The sequence below is a fragment of the Gossypium hirsutum genome, chromosome D08 (genome assembly GCF_007990345.1).
Source record: "Gossypium hirsutum isolate 1008001.06 chromosome D08, Gossypium_hirsutum_v2.1, whole genome shotgun sequence".
Taxonomy (NCBI): Eukaryota; Viridiplantae; Streptophyta; class Magnoliopsida; order Malvales; family Malvaceae; genus Gossypium; species Gossypium hirsutum.
This window is the reverse complement of record NC_053444.1, coordinates 67,256,847-67,278,385: the sequence shown is the minus strand read 5'-3', so window position 1 is coordinate 67,278,385 and position 21,539 is coordinate 67,256,847. Positions and strand designations below refer to the sequence as shown.

Here is a 21,539-nt window from a genome sequence, read left to right as displayed (position 1 = left end):
CGTTAACATGTCATAGAAATTTTTGTATTGAAAGTAATTGTGTTTTATATATTTTACTTAAAGAATAGAAATATTAGTTCGTGCACGTTAAATCAATAATAAATTGATCATTTTGTGAAAGATTTAATCATCTTTATTGTAAAAAAATGATCTATGTACATCAGAATAAGGTATACATGGTATGCCACATGTTACTATTTGATTATTTTATCAGTAAAAATAGATTAAATTTTTAATAAAAATGATTAATTTACTATTTAATTTACGTATAAGATTAACTTATCTATTTTGAATAAAAAAGAAAAATACTATTTGACTCTTAGCACAAAAGTCTCTATTGTACTTTTACCATCATAATCCATATAAGAAATGTTTTAATAAAATTATAGTTCTTATTTATAAATATACTAATCTTTATAATAATAAATAATATATATAAAATTACAAAAGAATAATAAAATGGTATATTAGTTGGTTTAAAAGTTTCTCTAACTCCATGCTTTTATATATATTATAATTATTTATAATAAAAAAAAATTATCGTAAATTGCCATAATTTTATGAAAACTTTAATTAAAAACATCATAACAAAGATAATTTAATACATGTCCAATATATCACCCTATAATAGGGTAAACTACAAAAATAGTCACTTTTGTTTGCCTCATGTTACATTTTAGTCACTTATGTTTGAAATGTTACGTTTTAGTCACCTATGTTATTATTTTGTTACGAAGTGATCACTCTTCCATTAGGTTCCGTTATCTCCCTAATGGTAATCCTACGTGACAGTCCAACTAGATTTTAAGTGCCAACTTGGATTTCCTAATGGGATGAGAATAGATTTTTAGTTAAATAAATTTAATTAATTAAAAATTTTAAACCCTAAATCTTAGTTAAAAAATCGTTCATCTTCTTTTTTTTAGTTTTTTTTTTCAGTTGACTAAGAAAGCTACTATCATCAGAATTTTTTATTCACCTACAAAAACAAAAGAGGATTCAATGGAGGGTCCAGGTATGTCTTCTTCACCGACAAATTAATGTTCTAAGACTTAAAATCAAGTAATTGTCGATAAAGTTATGTAATAAGATGAACTGCAATGATTGTAGCATGTGAAAACCAAGCCAAAACCTGAAGAAGCAAAGGGTTGCCATTACACCATCTGGAGACTTTCCGAAGGAAAGTCCAGAGGCAATGGAAAAGATCACCATGAGCATCAATGTGAGTCCATAAACTCGTTTTCGGCCTAATTTATCACCAAGCCAACCAAAGAAAAGTTGTCCAGCTAAAGTTCTGCAAAAGGCCATACCATTAACAGCAGCTACAATACGAGGAGGCAAAGTTCTAGGCTTTTCAGAAAGTGCATCGAAGTAGTAAATACGACCGAGCAATTTTGTGATAAAAGAGATGCTAAAAAGGTCATAAGCATCAGTGAAGAAACCCATTCCAGCAATCACAATTGCAGTGAAATGGTACCATTGTGTCTTTCCTATATCCAACGCATTAAGAACTCCAAGCTGGTTTGTCATTTCTGTCTTTTTTTTACCTAAAACCAGATCAAATAGGAAATTAACAAAACATAGGAATTTTAAGTTTTATCTGAATAAACAATCCCATGTCAAATAAAAATGGAAAAAGCCCCAAGTTGAACAAAAGCTAGTTCAGCCATTAAAACAAACTATTTTGGCTTTTCATTCTAGGATGTTAACTGGAACATCATTTTTTTCACATGCTGCAGTCATTGCAGTTCATCTTATTACATAAATTTGTCGACAACCACTTGATTTTAAGTCTTAGAACATAAATTTGTCGGTGAAAAAGACATACCTGGACCCTCCATTGAATCCTCTTTTATTTTTGTAGGTGAATGAAAAATTCTGATGATAATAGCTTTCTTAGTCAACTGAAAAAGAAAACTAAAAAAAGGGGAGATAAACGGTTTTTTAACTAAGATTTAGGGTTTAAAATTTTTAATTAATTAAATTTATTTAATTAAAAAATCTATTCTCATCCTATTAGGAAATCTAAGTTGGCACTTAAAATCTAGTTAGACTGCCACGTAGGATTACCGTTAAGGAGATAACGAAACTTAACGGAAGAGTGATCACTTCGTAACAAAATAATAACATGCGTGACTAAAACGTAACATTTCAAACATAAATGACTAAAATATAACCTGAGTTAAACAAAAGTGACTATTTTTGTAGTTTACCCCTTATAATATTATTACTAAAAGTAGAATTATATTTCTTGAACCCGACATCCTCATACTACTTTTTATTAATACATATATCATTTTGAATTTACCAATAATAAAATTAGATGAAATAGATTTCAAAATTGAAAATTCTTTTTTTTACCAAGTATACCTCAAGAGAAATGAGCAAAGGGGGTGGTACCCTTACAAAATTGACTTCTTTACTACAAATGCCAATTTCCCAAAGCTGCAGCTGGAATTAAAGTTAATGAAACCACACTGGGGGCCTATTTAGTGTGTATATAGTAGCCTTAACAGAGCAAAATATCATATACGATCATCTTGATTAAGGTAAAAATAAAAACCTCTGCTTGGCAAACTGATTCTTAATAACCTCCATTTTCTTTTTAGAAGATGAAGAGGAAAAGCATTTCTTATCAAGTGTATAAATATATTGGTACAACTTGAATCATTACCCCCCCCCCCCAACACCATTAGCAGGCAATTCCTGCGATTTGATCTCATGACATAACACTCTGCGCCAATGGGTCCAATGCTGGGGTTCCAACATTTATAATCAACTATATTAGCTATAGATAAAATGTCAAGTTCCAACAAAACAATCACATAAAACTAGTTGGCAAAATCTACAAAAATATGCTTGCTATGCCATTTCACAAAATTCTACAAGAAAATGCAGCAAAATATCGGTTCAATTCAAGTTCGATCCCAACTCCAATTATTCTATTTCTACTATTCATCTCTACAAGAATAAAAATGCTAGTAGCTTGTTCTCTAGAACAGAGAACATAGGCATGGTTGTGGCTTTAACATATACAACCACAAGTTTACAGGTTTGACAAATAGACCTTGTAATACAATAACTATAACTATCACAGACTGAGAACTATAATATAAAATAACTATAGAAACTTAAAATAAAATATCAACAAAAAATAGGAGGAAGTGAGAAACTATACAGCAGTACTCTTGATCCCCAAAGCTGAGGAAAAAGGCACCATTGATCAAACTAGCAGAGACCGAATAGAGTTTGAGCAATAGTCTTCTTATTTATCTCTACGTGCTTTGGCTTTCTCAATTGACTCCATGGCTTCTTCAAATGATTTCTGAGTAAATATGAAGCAAGTCTTAATTGAGTAAATATCCTCTAGTATCTAATCTTAACTAAAAGTTCAATCCAGCACAACATTAGAGGTCGAATCAATCAAACTGTAATTTCTTGTTACTTTGGATTTATGAAGTATTTTTATGCGAAGGCAAGGCTTTATCATGCAAGACAATGTCATAAACATAGATAATATTAGAGAGAATATATTAGAAATTTCGGCACATATATCATTTATAACTAGTTCAATAAATAAACCAATAGAAAGATAAGAAATGGGAATGGAGAGGGATGAATATGGTTCCAAAGACTTGAAATTCTACAATCTAACACAAGTCTACGCCTTAGAGCACCTGAGCATTTGCTTCAGTGATTGGTGCATAATCCCCTCATTCAGAAGAGTAGGGTCAAAGAAAATAAGAAATCTAATGCCTTAGACCATACTTAAATAAAAAGACAAAGATGCCAAAAAGGATAAAATTCAACAAGGAAAGTATATAGACTTTCTTATGAGGAACTAAGAATGCTTAAGCAAAATGATCTAGCATCTACTATTAAAAAAATGGTTTCACTTTATACACACATTGGAAGTAATGTGTGAATGCAAGAAATTACTTATAATTTTCTTCTTTTGATGTATTTTATAGGCTTCATCAAATTGCTTTCGAGTCTTAGGTTTATATTTCTTCAAGGAAAAGCTAAGTTCCTATTTATTTATTTTTTCTTGAGCTTCAAGTGTCAAAGAATATTTTCCTTTCTGGTTTGCTGGAAGTTCCAAACTTTGTGTTTAGAATCTAAATTCAGATTTAGCTCATGTAAACGGGATTTGTTTTAAGATTGCAGTTCTCTGTTCGAAGTCTAGCCATATATGTTAGGATCATATTAAGAAGAAAATTTCTTGTATCTAAAAATTCAATGTTCTCTCTCTATTGAGATATAGAATATTATCAATGCATTTTCATCATCGATACACTTGCAGTTGCCTGATATGATTAAAGTTAACTCATAAGGTACTCTAGGTGAGAAGCTTTATGCTATCTTTTCTTACCTCAATAACATTTTCCTATGTTCCTCAATCCTCAAGAATTCATATCACAAACATGCCATGAAAATTACCCTCCTAGGCTAGCTTTCCTACGTCAGTATTTAGTAAAGAATGCTTGCCTAGTTTCTCCCTATAGTATAGAACAGCCCAGAAGTTTCTAGTTTTAAACAAAATGATAAAGGAAGCTAGCTAGTATTAGAGATTATAGTGAATAACCTGGGAAGACAAAAGTTGTCACAAATAAAGATGTAAATGAAATATTGGTACTTGCAAGCTACTCAAGTTTGACTCAAAAAAATTCGAACTCAATTTGGTAATTATTGAGCCGAGCTAGAGCTTGAGCAGCTCAAGCTATTGATTGAGCTGAATTTATGCTTAGTAATACTTGGCTCGAATGGCTCACAACGCTTATCGAGCTTTTCATTTTTAATATATATGTTAAATATTTTTCAATTATTAAATTACGATATTGTCCTTAATATATATTATTAACCCTAAACTTAATTATCCAGCTGAGCTCAAGCTTGAATACTTCCGAGCTTAATCGAGCTTGATTATATCTTGAGCCGAGCTCAAGTTTAAAAATAGATGTTGGATTGAACTTGAGCTGAGTATCGAGCTCGAGCTCGAGCTTGCCAGTATTTGGGCACAGCTCGGCCTGATTGCACCCTTAGCCACAACTGAAATGAAGAGACTCAAATGAGCAGCAGTGAAAAAGAGAAAGGATAGAGCAAAATATATACATACCCCAGGATTATGCATTTTCCACAGTGCTTCTCTGCTGTTATCAATTACAACGATTCCACCATACAAAGCACTGTAGTGAAGGACATAAACAAGTCATTCACTGCTAAATATCCCTAATCAAATTGGTTTTAATACCTCCACCATGCTGAAATCTAAGATTTAATCCCTCTACAAATTGATAACATTGTTAGCTGTTGCGAATTTTTTGTTAATAACTTTTCTTTATACAAGTACGCAATTACAGTTGGGGAAGGGAGAATGGGTTCACAAACACATGAATCCAACCCTGAAACTCATGCAATCAACTTCAAACCCGCAAAAGTTTGCCACTGAAATAGTGGCGTGATTGGCTTTAATAACCTTCTTACAGTGCTGATAAAAAAAAAGGGCAGTTCCTCAGTCCCAGTAGCCTGGATAACTTTTCTACAGTAAAAGCTACATCATCGTTATTTTATCGGAAACTGTTAACAATGTAATCAGTAATCAATTTGGGCAAACAAGGATCAAATTATGTTAAATTAGATGGACTAAATCTAAAATTTCAGCATAATAGAGGGACTAAAACCATAATTAGATCAATTTTAAAAGACACAACGAAAAGAAGAAAGGAGAGACAGATTGATTACCCAGCAAAGGCAAGATTGAGAAGGAAGGCGCGCGTAGTGAAGAATCGTAGCGGAACATGCCAGAAATTACTCGCGTAATTTTGACGATTATTTTTATAAGAATTGGCCGAAGAAAAACCATAACCGCCACCGCCACTGCGGCGGCTGGCGTTTGCGTATCGCTGATAATAATTATAAGAAGAAGAAGCCGAGGAAGAGGAAGAAGTAAGATTGTAGTGAGCGCGTTTCCGATCGTCGCTGAGGACCTCGTAAGCCTCGGAGACTTGCTTGAATCGGAGGGTGGCGGAATCTCGAACGGGTTTCGCCGAATGGGAGTGCTTATCGGGATGGTATTTCACTGCCAGTTTCCGAAACGCTTCCTTGATTTCATCTTTGGTGGCGCTCCGATTCACGCCCAGTACCTTGTACAGATCCATTTTTCCTTAGGTTTCGATTTGCACCTTCCTCTCTATCAGTTTCGTGTATTGTCTTTACCAAGTTCGAAGCCATCATCGCCTTCGTGGCTCGTCCCTGTCCTTTCTTTGATTTCCTCTTAAAACTTTCATTTATTTTTGGTTAAAATATGGTCTTAGTCCCTATATTCTTCGTGTACTTGGAATTTAGTTCTTTTACTTTTATTTTTGTGAATGAACCTGAGATCCCTCTATAATTAAGTACTTAATCAAATTAGTCCCTCTACTATTAAATAGATTAATTTAATTCTTCTACTATTAAAAAAATCAAATAAGACCAAATAGTATTTATTGTTTAACCGAGTTAATATTTTTAAAATTTTTATGATTTTGTAAATGAAATATTTTATTTGGAATTGAACTGCAATTGAAAATAAATAATTTTCAAGATATTTTTTTATACAATAAATGTTAACTTTGTTATAAGTTGAACTTATTTGATTTTTTTTAATAGTATAGGAACTAAATTGATTCATTTGATAACATGATTAATTTGATACAATCCCTATAATATAGAGACTTCTCAAGTACTTTAACCCTTGTATTTTTAGGAATTTACTCATTTAGTCTCTCTTCTTTTCAAATTTCAAAATTTTAGTCCAATTATTAATATTATCAAATTTGCTAGTCTAACATTTTGAAATAAAAAAAATTCACTTTGTTGAGTATACTCCTATTTCAGTCAAATTTGAGAAATAATCTTTCAGTTAAACTCTGTTTATTTGTTTCAATCAAACTTTGATTAATCTAGATTATTTTATTATTATTTGACCTATGAATTTAGCCTATAAATAGGCTCTTTTACAACCTTAGAAAATACACTCATTAGATATTAGAACTCATAACACATTTAGAGAATTTTGTGTTTACGTTTTGAGGGTTTTTTTATTTTCGAGTTTTTCGGGTTTAGTTTTTATATCCATCTTTTGTACTCTTTATTCTTTTGTCATTATAATAAAATTATCTTTACCCGTGGTTTTTTTATCTTCTTTGAAGGGGTTTTTCTACGTTAAATTTGTGTGTTTAATTTCTCAATTTATTTCGCTATTTTTTTACTTGTTGCTTAATCGGATCGATTCCAACAAGTGGTATCAGAGCTGATTTAATTTTCATAAATCAGCCCATTCAGATATGGTAGCAACAAGATTTGAAATTGAGAAATTCGATGGTGAGACAAGTTTCAATTTGTGGCAAGTTCGGATTATGACAATTCTAGTTTAAACCAACTTGAAAAAGGTTGTCACCGGGAAAAAGCTTGAGAATCTAAATCAAACAGAATGGGAAGAGCTTGATGAAAAGGGCTTGTCTGCAATCTAGTTGTGCCTCACGAATACGGTATTGCAAGAGGTATTGATGGAGAAGACCTCATTCGCCTTGTGGAAAAGGTTAGAAACTCTTTATGCGACTAAGTCTTTGGCTAACCGTTTAGTGTTGAAACAACGTCTATTTACGTTTTGTATGAATGAAGGTGAGCTTCTTAGAGATCATATCAGTCAATTCATTACTATTTTAAATTATTTAAAGAACGTTGAGGTTCATATTGACAATGAAGATCGGTCTATGCTATTATTGTGTTCTTTACCCCATTCATACAAGTCTTTCAGGGAGACATTGATTTATGGCAGAGAGAAACTCTCATTCGAAGATGTGAATGGTCATTTGTTGAGTAGAGACAAACTCGATAATGAGTTTGGTTTGGATAGCTAGACAAATAGGCAAGTTTCCCTTTTGGTAGCATCAAAGAAACGAGACAAAATGTGTCGCTATTGTAAAAAGTTAGGTCACGTCAAAGCAGATTGTTATAAATTGCGAAATAAAAGAGCTGTTGAGAGTAACGATAAAGTTGTAGTTGGTGCTAATTTGGCCGATGAAAGCGGTGATGATTTCTTATTAGTGTCAACAAGCGATAGCTCCAAGCTCACGTCCGAGTGGATCATAGATTCGGGATGTTCTTTCCACATGTGTCCCAATAGAATGGTTCTCCACATACAGTTCGATTGAAGGTAGAGTTGTGCGCATGAGAAACGATTCATCTAGTAAGGTAATTGGTATTGGTACTGTTAAAATTAGAATACTTGATGGGACGATTAGAACACTCTCAAATGTCAGGTATGTACCTGATTTACGAAAGAATCTCATTTCCTTGAGTATTTTAGACTTGAAAACATCGAGTCGAGCGACATTAAAATATCTCGTGGAGCTCTTGTTTTGTTAAAAGGTAAAAGAACAGACAATCTTTATATTCTGGAAGGTTCTACAGTGACCGGTGAAATCGGACGTCCCTCGTCCGTTACGGAGTCGAATTCAACTCATTTGGAGCGGAGGCAACTTGGTCATAAGAGGGAAAAAGATATGACCGTTTCGTTGAAGACAGGTTCTTTTTTAGATGCAGGTTTTGAAAAGTTAGGACACTGTGTTCGTGAAAATTAGACTCAGGTTAATTTTAATTCGGCAGTGTACAAGTCGAATGCTAGATTAAACTCTGTTTATTTGTTTCAATCAAACTTTAATTAATCTAGATTATTTTATTATTATTTGACCTATGAATTTAGCCTATAAATAGACTCTTTTATAACCTTAAAAAATACACTCATTAGATATTAGAACTCATAATACATTAAGAGAATTTTGTGTTTACGTTTTGAGGGTTCTTTGTTTTCGGGTTTTTGGGGTTTAGTTTTTATCTCTACCTTTTGTACTCTTCGTTCTTTTGTCATTATAATAAAATTATCTTTGCCCATGATCTTTTTATCCTCTTTGGAGGGATTTTTCCACGTTAAATTTGTGTGTTCAATTTCTCAATTTATTCCACTATTTTTTTTACTTATTGCTTAATTGGGTCGATTCCAACATACTTAATATTTATGTATAAAAAGCAAAACAATGAACTTAAATTTAATGGAAGAATTTTAATAATATTAAGAATTTGGACTTATATTTTTAAATCAAATTAGAAAAAAAACAAAGACTAAATTTCCATTCGCAACACATAATGAGACAAGAGAGCCACATATTGATAACAACCAAGCAATCACTTTCCACCAACAGCTACTTAATGCCTCTCTTCGAGACTATGTTCAACCATCTATAATTGCTAAAAGTTCCGCATCAAGAACTAAACACACCTATATTCCGACTATAACATGTACTCCACTTACTTTAGTGGTCTCGAAACAAACCTCCAGCTGAGTCACAGCCTGTCATCAAATGCATTGAACTATCCGTGTTCAATTTGCTCCAATCCCTGGCCGATTGAGACCAACAACTACGAGAACTTCCCGGTTCACTTTGTTGATTTCTCTTTTTGGTGCCATAGTGACTGGTTTAGCAAATGCTATAATTCCAGCATTGTCATTCATCACCTCACCAGATTCGTTGTTGAAGATTGCATTATGATAGTTTTAATTGCTTCCTCTAAAATTCTTAGTCCTTCCCACTAGAAACGGAAGTAATTTAATTTTGTAAATTTTGAAATTCAGTTAATCGTTAATATTTTTGATTAATTATACATATTTTTAATTGATATAAAAATAAATTAATCTCTCAATATTTTCATATTCAAACAATTTGGTTTTAATTCTAAAAAATTATCGAAAAAATTTAAAATTCTAAAAAACCTAAAAAATTCAAAAAGAATATATAAAAAGAAACTTTGGCTTCGAATATATAAATAAAATGTGTAAACTTTGAGGACTAAATTTATTATTATAATTAAAATTATATAAAATTAATGAAAAATATTAACATTATAATTAATTGTCCTTAGATACCCACTTTTAAAATTGATAGTCAAGGTTTTTGGAACCGGACCAATGATAGAATTGGTCAAGTCATCAATTATTGACCTGACCAATTAGTCCGATTTTAATTAAATAAATTATTTAAAAATATATATATTTTAAATATTAAAAGAAAAAAAATTCAATTTATCTAATTTAATTATATGCTCAATCGATTAAACTGATTCAGTTCACAATTGGTGCACTTACTGTTTTTTTATCTAACCGATTTAATTCAACAATCCAATTTAAATAATTTTGTCTACAGACATTACTTTGATCAAAATTGAGAGGTGTGGAAAAAGTTTTTTCAGTGAAAACTAAAAGAGCAAACATCACAGTGTGTCTGTTTGTGACATATCCTAAAAACATATTCGGTTTGTCGCAATTTTAGGAACTTATCTCACAAAACTAATTGCATTTTTGTTTCTCACCCATTTTTCCTTTATCTTTTCCTTTGAATTTTATCATTTGATAAAGATTTTTTCTTTTCTTTCCTGGGATTTTTCTTTTCTCTGGGTTTTCATTCTTTTCTCTCAACCATTTGAATTTTAGTTTTTTTTTTCCATAATTAATTTGCAAGATAATATTGTTGATTTTATCTCTTTTTTTAGATTTTAATTTTTTTTTCCCTATGGTTGAGAAGATAATGAAAACAATGTTGACCTGGGAATCCCAGGATTCATTCATGGTGATGGTCCTTTTTGTTTAGCTTATTCAAAACAAAACAAAAAAAAGAAGCATTTTTTGAGAAGATTATGGGCTTCAAACAACAATGACAAGGACATTGATAGCAACAGCAACAAAGACAGCGAAAAGAACAATGGCAATGGTGATGTTTCAATTGCTAAAGGTGAAAAGAAATTGGTGATTGAAGGGGGATTAGTTTCTGCAGGGTGGCCTTCATGGTTAGCTTCAGTTGCAGGTGAAGCTATTGATGGATGGTTGCCTAGAAGGGTGGAATCTTTTGAGAAGTTAGATAAGGTATATTGCTTCTCTATATCAATGTCTCTTTATGATTAGTTTCATTTTACTCTCTTGAGAAATGATGTATGTAGTTAATTATATGATTTGATGATGAGTCAAATTGAACCATGGAACTTGAAGTAGCATATGAAGTTGTTAAGTACATTCATATGGTTATATGATTTAATGAGGATTAAATGGAACCATGGAACTTGAAGTACATTTGAAGTTACTATGTACATTCATATGTTTATATGATTTGCTTGTACATTCATATATGGAACCATGGAATTTGAAGTACATATGAAGTTGCTATGTGACCATCATGGTTAAGTGAGAACTTTTCACTCCATGCTTCCTATGACTTGCATGTACATTCATATTGTTATATATGATTTAATGATGATCAAGTGGAACCATGGAATTTGAAGTACATATGAAGTTGCTATGTGATCATCGTGGCTATGTGAGAACCTTTTAGTTCATGCTTCCTATGACTTGCATGTACATTCATCAGCATGTGCAATGATATTCAAGTTCATGAATACTAGTTGAAAATACTACATATAATTTTTTTTTCATATGGAGCAAGCATGAATAATTGGATTGCCAATTCTCTTTAAAATTGATAAATATGTTGAAAGGGTGGTGCAATGTTAAAAGTTACATTGGCAGCAAATTTTTGGTACTGGTCACCTACAAATGAGCATCTTTAATCATTTATGCATTCTTGTTGGTTAATTATCATGGACAGGGGAGAAGCTAGAAATCTTTTCTGGGGGGTCGAGATTGAGTTGTATAGTTTTATGAGAGCTAAAATGCAATTTCACCATTGTATTGACATATCCAGGGCCCCTGCCTATGGATGCATATTGAAATGATTTTAATTTTTTGCCTATAATGACATAGTAAGCTCCATATATGTAGGTTGGACAAGGAACTTATAGCAGTGTATATAAGGCCCGTGACGTAGAAACAGGCAAAACCGTTGCCATGAAGAAGGTCCGGTTTGTTAATATGGATCCGCATAGTGTTCGTTTTATGGCTAGGGAAATCATTATCTTAAGGAGGCTCGACCATCCAAATGTTATGAAACTCGAGTGTATAGTCACTTCAAGGATGTCGAGCAGCTTGTATCTTGTTTTCGAGTACATGGAGCATGATCTTGCTGGGCTTGCAGCAACTCCTGGCAACAAGTTCACTGAACCGCAGGTACATGTTTCTCTATTTATCATTTATTTCAGATATAATGATATTACACATGTTATAATATATTGTTGGTCTTATAAGAGGCATATGTGATTTTGTTGTAGATTAAATTTTACATGCAACAGTTGTTCCGTGGCCTCGAACACTGCCATAGCCGCAGTGTCCTGCATAGAGACATTAAGGGCTCAAATCTTCTGGTAGACAACAATGGAATTCTTAAGATTGCAGATTTTGGTCTAGGTACGATCTTTCAGGTTGGTCAAAAGCAGCTTTAACAAGTCGAGTCGTAACACTTTGGTACAGGGCACCTGAGCTGTTGCTTGGGGATACTGAATATGGAATTGCGATAGATTTGTGGAGTACTGGTTGTATACTTGCCGAATTATTTTCTGGGAAGCCGATTATGCCTGGAAGAACAGAGGTAACCTCTCATTTATGTGTTCATCCTTTTCTGTCTGGTCGTGTTAGACAAGGTTATCGAGTCCATATTGCATAATTCAAACTGTTCATCGGTGATTGCTTTTCCGATTGTTTCCAGGTGGAGCAAATGCATAAGATCTTTAAGCTCTGTGGTTCACCTAGTGAGGAGTATTGGCAAAAAACAAAACTTCCACATGCAACTAGTTTTAAACCGCAACAACCTTACAAGCGCCATGTCACCGACATGTTCAGAACTTCCCACAATCTGCCTTGTCTCTTGTCGATAAACTCCTTTCAATGGAACCGGAAGATCGAGGAACTGCTGCTTCAGCACTTAACAGTGAGGTATTTAAACAACCGTGTATATATATAGGCCCTTCCCTTGCGATTCGAAGTGTTAACTTTCTTGTGCTACTCTGTTGAACTGATTGCTTAGTTCTTCACAACGGAGCCTTTCCCTTGTGATCCGTCTGATCTACCAAAATATTCTCCGTGCAAAGAACTAGATATCAAACTTCGCGATGAGGAAGCGAGAAGGTATTTCTTTTATGGCTTATTTCAATGTTACGAATTTTTGTTTTGATTTTGTGTTCTCCCATGTAACTTTAGAAAAAGAACCGAGGCTGTAAGGGGACGAGGACCTGAATCTGTTAGAAGAGGGACGTCAGATTTTAAGGGAGTGCGGACTCTGGAATTCATTGAAGAAGGACAGTCAAAAATACGAGCCGGTCATATCGAGGATGGTGCCTCTGGCTTCCATATTGATACACATGATGTCTCTTTGCAAAACTGTTTATCTCAATCCTCTTCGATGATCCACCGTAATGCGGTAGGAACATGGAAAAAGTCAGTTCCTACACGAAATAGTGTTGATTTAAGACCACAACCTTCACTAATGCCTCAAGCAACTAAAGCTTCCCGTAAGACACAGGATACAGCAACTAACGAAGATCCTACTTCAGTAAGTAACTGACTCATTTTGCCTACTTTTCCTTGTAACTGATACTTTCATCATTTTCTGGTTAAATGATCATCACGGTCGTTGAGATTAGATATGGAACCCAATACATGAATTCATATAGACTATAGTATGCTGAACTTGACTTTGGATATGATATGTGTATCAAACATGTTGTGTTAATCATGCTTAAACGTATCGTGTTTATACGCGTTTACCAAGTCTAGTTTGTGGTTGTGTTATTGCAGGTTCGTGCACTACGGAAAACCCGGATCCACTGTTCTGGACCATTGATGCCTCCTGGGGGAAACATTGAGGATATACTTAAAGAGCATGAGAGACATATCCAGAAGGCTGTACGTAGAGCACGTCTTGAGAAGCCATGAAACCAATAAAAAATTGCAACCTAGTATTCTTAGCAGAAACATAATGGAATATTTGAACAATGATTCTTACAAAGGTTTGCTGTCTGCTTCCGTGTGGGAAGCTTGCTTCAAGGTTGTTTACTGGTTGCTTCCATGTGGAAGGCTTGCTCCGAGGTTCTTTGCTCATTGCTTCCTCGAAAAGACTTGCTCCGAAGTTATTTGCTGGTTGCTTCAAGTCCGAGGTATCCAATTGTTATCACAGGCAAATGCAAGGTGCAAAAAGGCTACAATATAGTGAGATTGAAATGCTACACAAATTTGAGGTCCTCGGAGTATTTAAAAAAGATGGCATACGTTTTCGCTTGATATTGCCTTTGCTTGAAGATGCTATCCGATCCAATGTCGTGAGATGAACGAACGCTGGCAGAAAGGATTTTGAGGAACAACGTAGAAAGATTAAGCTAAACTGAAAGATACAACATGGAAACGACTTCAAAGTTTCAAAGCATACAATGGATTCAACATTGTAAAACCCAAGGCTCAAACATGAGAATTTTAAATCCCTACTTACATTTTAAAAATTTTACTGATTTAAAATTTTCAGATCATGGTTTCTGGTTTGAGTCATTTTTCGAATTTGGATTATTGACATTTTTAATCGAGTTTGAGTTCAAATTAATTGAATTTGTGTTGTCTCCAATAATACTATTCATGTAGTGATTGTCATCATCAATAGCTTCCTCAACTTGTTATTATATATATATGTATACCACCCAATGCTTCTAATGGCCACCATAAGATATACAGATATGTTTGGTTTCTTGATATTTACTTAATGCCATGATGATTTATTTGGCTCTCTAATTTTGAAAGAAAGTCATTTTAGTCTTTTATTTAATTTTTTTTTGTCTTTTTTAGCCTTTAAACTTGTATTGTTTGTCAAATTATCCCAAAATAGAGGAAAAAGTTAACTTTTGCTGTATTAGCAATTAATTAATTTCTTAAAAATTAATTAATTTTTATACTTTTTAATATTTTTATAATTTAAAAAATTAATTAATTGCAAACGTGACATCCATTGGTATGCTATGTCAATAAAGTTAACCGATTTTAACTTTTCCATCCATTTTGGGTGATTTGACAAACAATACAAGTTTAAGGGTTAAAAGAGACAAAAAATTAAATAAAGAATTAAAATGATTTTTTTGTAAAGCTGAAAAATCAAATAAATCATTATCCCTTAATTAATTACTAAAGAATGATTAAAAATTAATATGTTGTGTTCCTTTATGCAAAATCATCATAAATATTTATTTCTTTCCATCAAATACAGGTTTGTAATTCAAACAAGACTTGTTTAATGTGATAAAACAAATAAAGTAAATAAAATATACAAAATAATTGTACAACTATGTCATGGTTAAGTTAAAGAGATAATTGCACCAAACATCCCCAAATTATGACCCTCATTTTAAATTGGTCCTCAAATTTTAAAACATTCTAATTACATCCTCAAACTATTGATATTATATCAATAAGGTCCTTCCATTACTAAAATCGTTAATTTAACCGTTAAATAGGATGTCAAATAATATGTGACATAATTTAAAATGAAAAGTTTAAAGAAAAATGAATATTGTAAAAATTTTGATTTAGAGGTTTTTGAAACTTTTACAGAAACTATCGTTCACAAACTCTTTCTTTTTCAGTTTTACTTTATTTTTAATTTTAAAAGTTATGCAACAACAATTTACATTTCTTTAAAATTTTCATTTTAAATTATATCGCATAAGTTTTACGTGCCATTTGATGGTTAATTTTTTTTTCAATAATAGAATGACTTGATAGATATAACATCGACAGTTTAAGAATGTAATTAGAGCATTTTGAAGTTTAAAGACTAATTTAAAATGAGGGTCATAGTACAAAAATGTTTGATGCAATTAACTCTTAATTAAAAGATGTATTAAATAATAATTACACAAAAAATAAAAGGCATAATTTTTTTTGTTCATTAATTAAAAGCTGTAACGAAGGTAAAAGTATCAAGAATGTCCTTATATTAAGAGTCGAATTACATTTTACCCCCTTTACTAAAAAAATAGATAAATTAGTCATTATACAATGGATTAAAGAGCAAATTGATCCTTCTATTAAAATTTCATCTATTTCTACTGTTAAAAAAACGGATCCATGTACGTTAGCATGAGGTACACATGACATACCACGTATAACTTTTTGGTCATTCCATCAACCATATCAATTTTTAATAATAAAAATGGATAAAATTTTTATCAAAAAAGACCAATTTAATTTTTAATCTAACTTGCACGCACTATCCACTGAAATTAACCTTGCATGTGAGCATTTATGAAATTAATATATACATATAGTACAAAAAAGGGTGTGTTTGAGATAAGGCAAATATATAGTCGTTATATAATAATTAATTATAGAATTAATTATAATTGTGTGGAAAAGGACAACACTATCATTTTTAATAAATAATAATTTAATTTTGGTCACTTTTTAGCAAATCTCTAGAATCTGATATAGTGTTGAGTGGAGGAGTTTCAGATCTTTATCTCATTATTCCCACTTTGTGCGACTTTCATCAAACCTTAGGCCTTTTCCTCATCATTTATTAATTTATTATTAAATTATCTCAAACCTTTTAAATTTTATTTCACTTTTTCTTTTTCTTTTCTTTTTAAATAAAGTAGGATAAACAACAATTTATTAAATTAATAAAATTCATTTTAATATATAAAAAATATATTACTTGAGACCAGGGGCAAAGCCAGAAAATTTATTGGGGACAGAAATTAAATTATATATTTTTATGATAATAAATATACAATTTTACCATTTAATAGCTTATATTTTTATAATTTTTTAAAATATTAAATCAAATTTTAAGAGATCTAATTGAAAAAATTTTCATTTTAGAGGGGGCCGGCCCCTGCCATTCCCCAGATTCACCACTGCTTGAGACGAATTGTATAAAACAATTGAATTGTATAAAACAATTGCACTATGTTAATATATATTATTTTTATTCAAATCATAGTTATATTCTTTAAAATTTTCTATGTATTATATATCACATGTGCTAATTAAATAATGAAAAATAATTTAATAATTATTATAAAAAATTGATATAAAATTAAATTAAATATGGACATGAATAGAACCCAAAAAAAATAATTCAAAATAATATTTATTTCTCCAAAATGAAAAATATTTATATATATATTTATCTATAATTTATAATATATATAAACATGAGTTTGAAAAAAACTTTTGAATTCACTAATATAATCTTTGTTGTTTATGATATTATTGAATTTTTTATTTAAATGAATTTTTATTTTTTATAAATTTATCACATTTATAAATAAGAAATTTAATTTTACTAAAATATTTATTTAATTAAATAATTTTACTTCATTAGAAAATTTATCATACTTATAGATAAAAATTTTGATTCAATAAAAATACTTTTATTAAATGAATTTTATATAATAATAAATAAATAAACTTAAACATTATATTGACTTAATTTATATTTAAACTATTATGTTTTCATTAACCAAAAAATTGAAAAGAAAAAAAAAATTATATTACTTTCGTTTTAAAAAATAATTTTTATTTATATATAATAAATAATTTTATATATCATATACAAAATTTTATAAACCATACATTTGTTTAATCTAATTTGATATATTATAATTATATTAATTATATATCTATGGTATGGTGAATTTATTAATTTTATTTAACATATCATTTAAGGTGTGATCTGTAAATAGCTCAATTAATTTTTTGAAATTTATAATTTATTAATTTGTTGATTTTGAAGGTGAACAATTAAAAATAATTAATTACCTCGTTAATGTTTTCCTTTAATTATACATAATTTTGATTGGTATAATAACAGATTTAGCTCTCTCATTTATATATTTTGTGTAAATGTTGAGAGAATGTGTAAATATTATGGGTTAAATTGTTTAATTATGATTTTAATCCCTCTATTATATTCTCTTTTTTAAACCATACTTTTGCTTCTTTTGTTTTATAATATTATTAGTAGGTCCAAATTGATAATACCATTAATTGCTATCCTTAACATGGTGACGTGAAACTTTTTTAAAATAATATTAAACATTCAACTATTATATAAAGTTATTATTGATTGAACACGAATGATTGAATTTCCACATAATTATGTGATTGAAAACTAGTAAAAATAATTTAACTTTAATACGACTTACGAATAACATTATTAAAATAAAGGCCAAATTATGTTTAAGTTAAAATCGTGAGATTAAATTTTAAATTTTAACATAATAGAGAGACTGAAACCATAATTAAACCTTTCGTAAAAAAAATATTGGAGTTGGTCTTTGTTTTGCTGTTTAAACTGGCAATATGCTTCTCTCTTATTCTTGTTGTAACAGTGATTTTCCTTGTAGCTGTTGAACTGCTGTGCTGTACTATGCTAAAGAAAAAAAATATAAATTTAGCTGTTTATATTTCTTGTCAATTTAGTCATTTTTTCTTTTGAGCTAAACTTAACCCTTAATCTTTTAAAAGAGTCAAATCATTTTTTAACGAAATGCTAACTAAAGTATTAATTTTCCAACAATGTTGGCGTCAGAGGCGAATCTAGGGGGTGGCAAGGCCCCCGGCTCCCCTAAAATATAAAATTGCTATTTAGGCCTTTTAAGTTTTTTTAAAATTTTAAATTAATAAAGGTAAAATTACACTTTTGATCCCCTAAAATTATAAAAAATTGATTTAATCCTTTAAAAATGATAAAGATATAGACTATTAAAAACTAAAATTTCATTCGGCCCCCCCTCAAAAGAATTTTTGGCTTCTTCCCTAGTTTGTGTGGCAATCCACGTGTATTTCATGATAATATGACACTATTTGTCTTATATATCACGTTAACAAATGATTTAAAAAGTAAAAATTCAAAAAATATAAAAGATTCATAAAATTTATTAAGGGAAATGAATGTAGGTAACACGGTTCGAACCTATACCAAACAAGTGTTTGACAAGAGTTTTCATTTATTAAAATTTTATATATAGGCTTTTTAACATTTTTTTAATGTTTATATGATAGTATTATATACCATTATAGATTTAGTTTTTATGTGTTATAGATTATAATATATATAAATGACATGAAATAATAAATTATAAACACAGAAAACATGTCAGGTCAAGCTCGGGCATTGAATGTTTGAGCCTGAGCTCGGCTCATATTTTAAATGGGCATAATATTTTTGACCAAACCCATTTTTAAGCCTAATATTCTTGTCTAAATCTTCTCAAATTTTGAACGATTCTTCAAACTTAGACGAATAGCCCAACTCATAAATAGGTCTACTCACATCCTCCAACAAAAAGAATTTCACTTTATTATGTTTTTTTAGGAATTGGTCATAAAAGATAAATAGAAAAAAAAGATATTTATAAGATTATAATTCAAGCTTCCATTGATTTCAAAACAGCTCATAAAAAGAAAAATACAAAAAGGAAATGATTTTAACCAATATTGTTTCTATGGCACGAGCCAAAAAGCCGGTGAGGTCTTTTTACTCGACCACAACGAAAAAATTGTGCTACAAGTCGGAAGAAATGGCCTTTGGATTATAAATTTGGATATGGATAGATCTGTCATGTCTTAAAAGCTCTGATGAATTGAGAGAAAGAGAAAGGGTGGTTGAGGATCATTAACTCTGTGGATGGAGAGATATAAATAATGTTTTTAGAATTAAACTACTGGTTTATTAACTTTAAATTGATAAAATTATTGATTTGTCAGTTTAATTTACTCAATAAAAAATATTAAATTTTAAAAAAAAAATTGGTTTAAACGGTTTTTAACTTGTCCAACTGATTTAATATCATTATTTGGACCGGTACCTCAACCAATTTGATTCAAACATCATTGGTTGCAGGTGGTCGAGTATGATGATAAAGAGGAAGAAGGAGAAATTATAAGGAGAGAGAAAGAGAGTCTTGGCTTGTTTCTAAGCCTCGATGGCTTTATAAAAGTGTTGACTAGTTCCAACGACATTTGATAAGGGGCTCACAATACCCTTTATAAAATTTATCTATTATAATTTCATCACTTTTAGTTACTCTACTTTTTTTTAACATTAATCTCATTATAAGTTGTTGTTATTATTATATCTGCTTTTTTTATATAATACATTAAATTATTTATAGTTCCTCCTCAACCCTTAAATAGGATGATAATACGCTTCAGCGCACTCAAACATGCATCCTCTTACATTAATAACAATATCAATACCAACCGAACTAAAATTCAATCAAGAATTCCAACTAATTAATCGGAGATGCTTAATTGTCATCATTTAAACTTTTATTTTATCCATTAAGGACTATAGTAGAATAAATTAAGATATGTTTTTGGATTTTTCTTTAAAAAAAATGATGAAAAGAATATGGGATCGATTCATGTTTACAATATCTGAGCGTGAGAGTAAAGGGGTCCCTCCCCTTTTTCAGTGGAGTGTGGTGGGCTTGTCCCATCGCTCCAAAAGAAAGCATAAATATATATATCCCACATTGTATGCGAGTTGTGTATTTTTTTTCTTCTTATAATTATATTTAAAATGTTTTATATTTTAATAAATTTTAATGTATTTGTTTATTCTTGTCCTATTTGCATTATTATAAATGGACTGATATCCACATCAAATTTTACTGAAAATAATTTATATGGTTTATTCATGGGTCAAATTGACTGCAACATAGTTCTAAAATTTTCGTGCTTAAATTTGAACTTAACATAATTTAATGGTACATTTTACTATTTGTATATTATAAAATATTAAAAGAATTGTTTTTATATTAATATTTATATATTTTTAATTAAATTTAAATAAAAATACTTTTTCATTATTTAATTTGAATACAAGCTATGCCAATAGGGGAGAGAGAGGTGGCAGGTAGCGCCTTTGGTTTCTAAAAATAAATTTTTTTTATATAACCCTTCTAATTTTTAGGAAATTATAAGTTAGTACAACATTAAAATTTTATTTTGGTCTCCCCTAAATTTTCTATTCATTTCTAGCCCCTTTAAAACAATTTTTTGGCTTTGCCGCTTTCAAGCCAATGAGATAATCAAAAGGGAAAGCAAGTGGTTCATATAATGAAATTATATTCAAGCCCCTCGAAAATAACTAATTTAATCCAAGTCCACTTAACATAAAATTTCTAAATCTGAACTTGGAAAATTTTTAATTTTATCTCAATCCCTAATGCAAATCCCTAATTTGATCCTTCTAAACAACTTGGAGTAAAAATTTTCTTTATACAAACTCAACCTAAATCAAACTAGACTCACCGAATTAAGGAAACCACTCAACCCTTGAACATATGCCCTCATTATTTAATTTGAATACAAGTCCTAACATAAAATATTTTATTTTGATCCTTGAAATTTTTAAAATTTTATCTCAACTTCAAACACAAAATCCATAACTTCATCCTTCTAAACCAACTTAAAGTCAAAATTTTCTTTATACAAACTCAATCCAAATCAAAACCAAACTCATCGAACCAAGTAAGCTACTCGACCCTTGAACAGTTCAACTCATTAA

The 21,539-nt window shown here is 30.5% G+C and overlaps 2 protein-coding genes and 1 pseudogene across 4 annotated transcripts; 1 reads left to right on the top strand and 2 right to left on the bottom strand.

Moving 5' to 3' along the window:
• Positions 1–975: 975 nt before the first annotated feature.
• LOC107907757 (probable inorganic phosphate transporter 1-4) lies at positions 976–1,841 on the bottom strand. The gene is made up of 3 exons (XM_016835077.2): positions 1,829–1,841; positions 1,133–1,547; positions 976–979 (listed from the first exon to the last, which is right to left on the bottom strand). The coding sequence occupies exons 1-3, from the start codon at positions 1,839–1,841 to the stop codon at positions 976–978; spliced, it is 432 nt and encodes a 143-aa protein (XP_016690566.2).
• Positions 1,842–2,846: 1,005 nt separating this feature from the next.
• On the bottom strand, positions 2,847–6,286 carry LOC107909134 (chaperone protein dnaJ 72). 3 transcript variants are annotated; one of them, XM_016836570.2, is made up of 3 exons: positions 5,743–6,286; positions 5,117–5,186; positions 2,847–3,325 (listed from the first exon to the last, which is right to left on the bottom strand). In XM_016836570.2, exons 1-3 carry the CDS (start codon positions 6,156–6,158, stop codon positions 3,266–3,268), a joined length of 546 nt encoding a protein of 181 aa, XP_016692059.2. In that variant the 5' UTR covers positions 6,159–6,286; the 3' UTR covers positions 2,847–3,265. The 3 variants fall into 3 exon arrangements, with proteins under 3 accessions (XP_016692059.2, XP_016692060.2, XP_016692058.2); XM_016836569.2 differs by having other exon boundaries at positions 3,273–5,049; positions 5,743–6,265; XM_016836571.2 differs by lacking the exon at positions 5,117–5,186 and having other exon boundaries at positions 5,743–6,265.
• A 4,329-nt stretch (positions 6,287–10,615) lies between these two features.
• LOC107907756 (probable serine/threonine-protein kinase At1g09600) lies at positions 10,616–14,570 on the top strand (annotated as a pseudogene).
• Positions 14,571–21,539: the final 6,969 nt, after the last annotated feature.

What these genes read in the sequence shown, in the direction of transcription:
- LOC107909134 (XM_016836569.2), bottom strand. Translation starts at nt 6,158, where the DNA reads ATGGATCTGTACAAGGTACTGGGCGTGAATCGGAGCGCCACCAAAGAT. An exon ending in CTCAATCTTGCCTTTGCTGG is followed by an intron (nt 5,187 to 5,742) that starts GTAATCAATCTG and finishes CCTTCACTACAG; the next exon opens with TGCTTTGTATGGTGGAATCG. An exon ending in GGAAAATGCATAATCCTGGG is followed by an intron (nt 5,050 to 5,116) that starts GTATGTATATAT and finishes TCTTCATTTCAG; the next exon opens with TTGTGGCTAAGGGTGCAATC.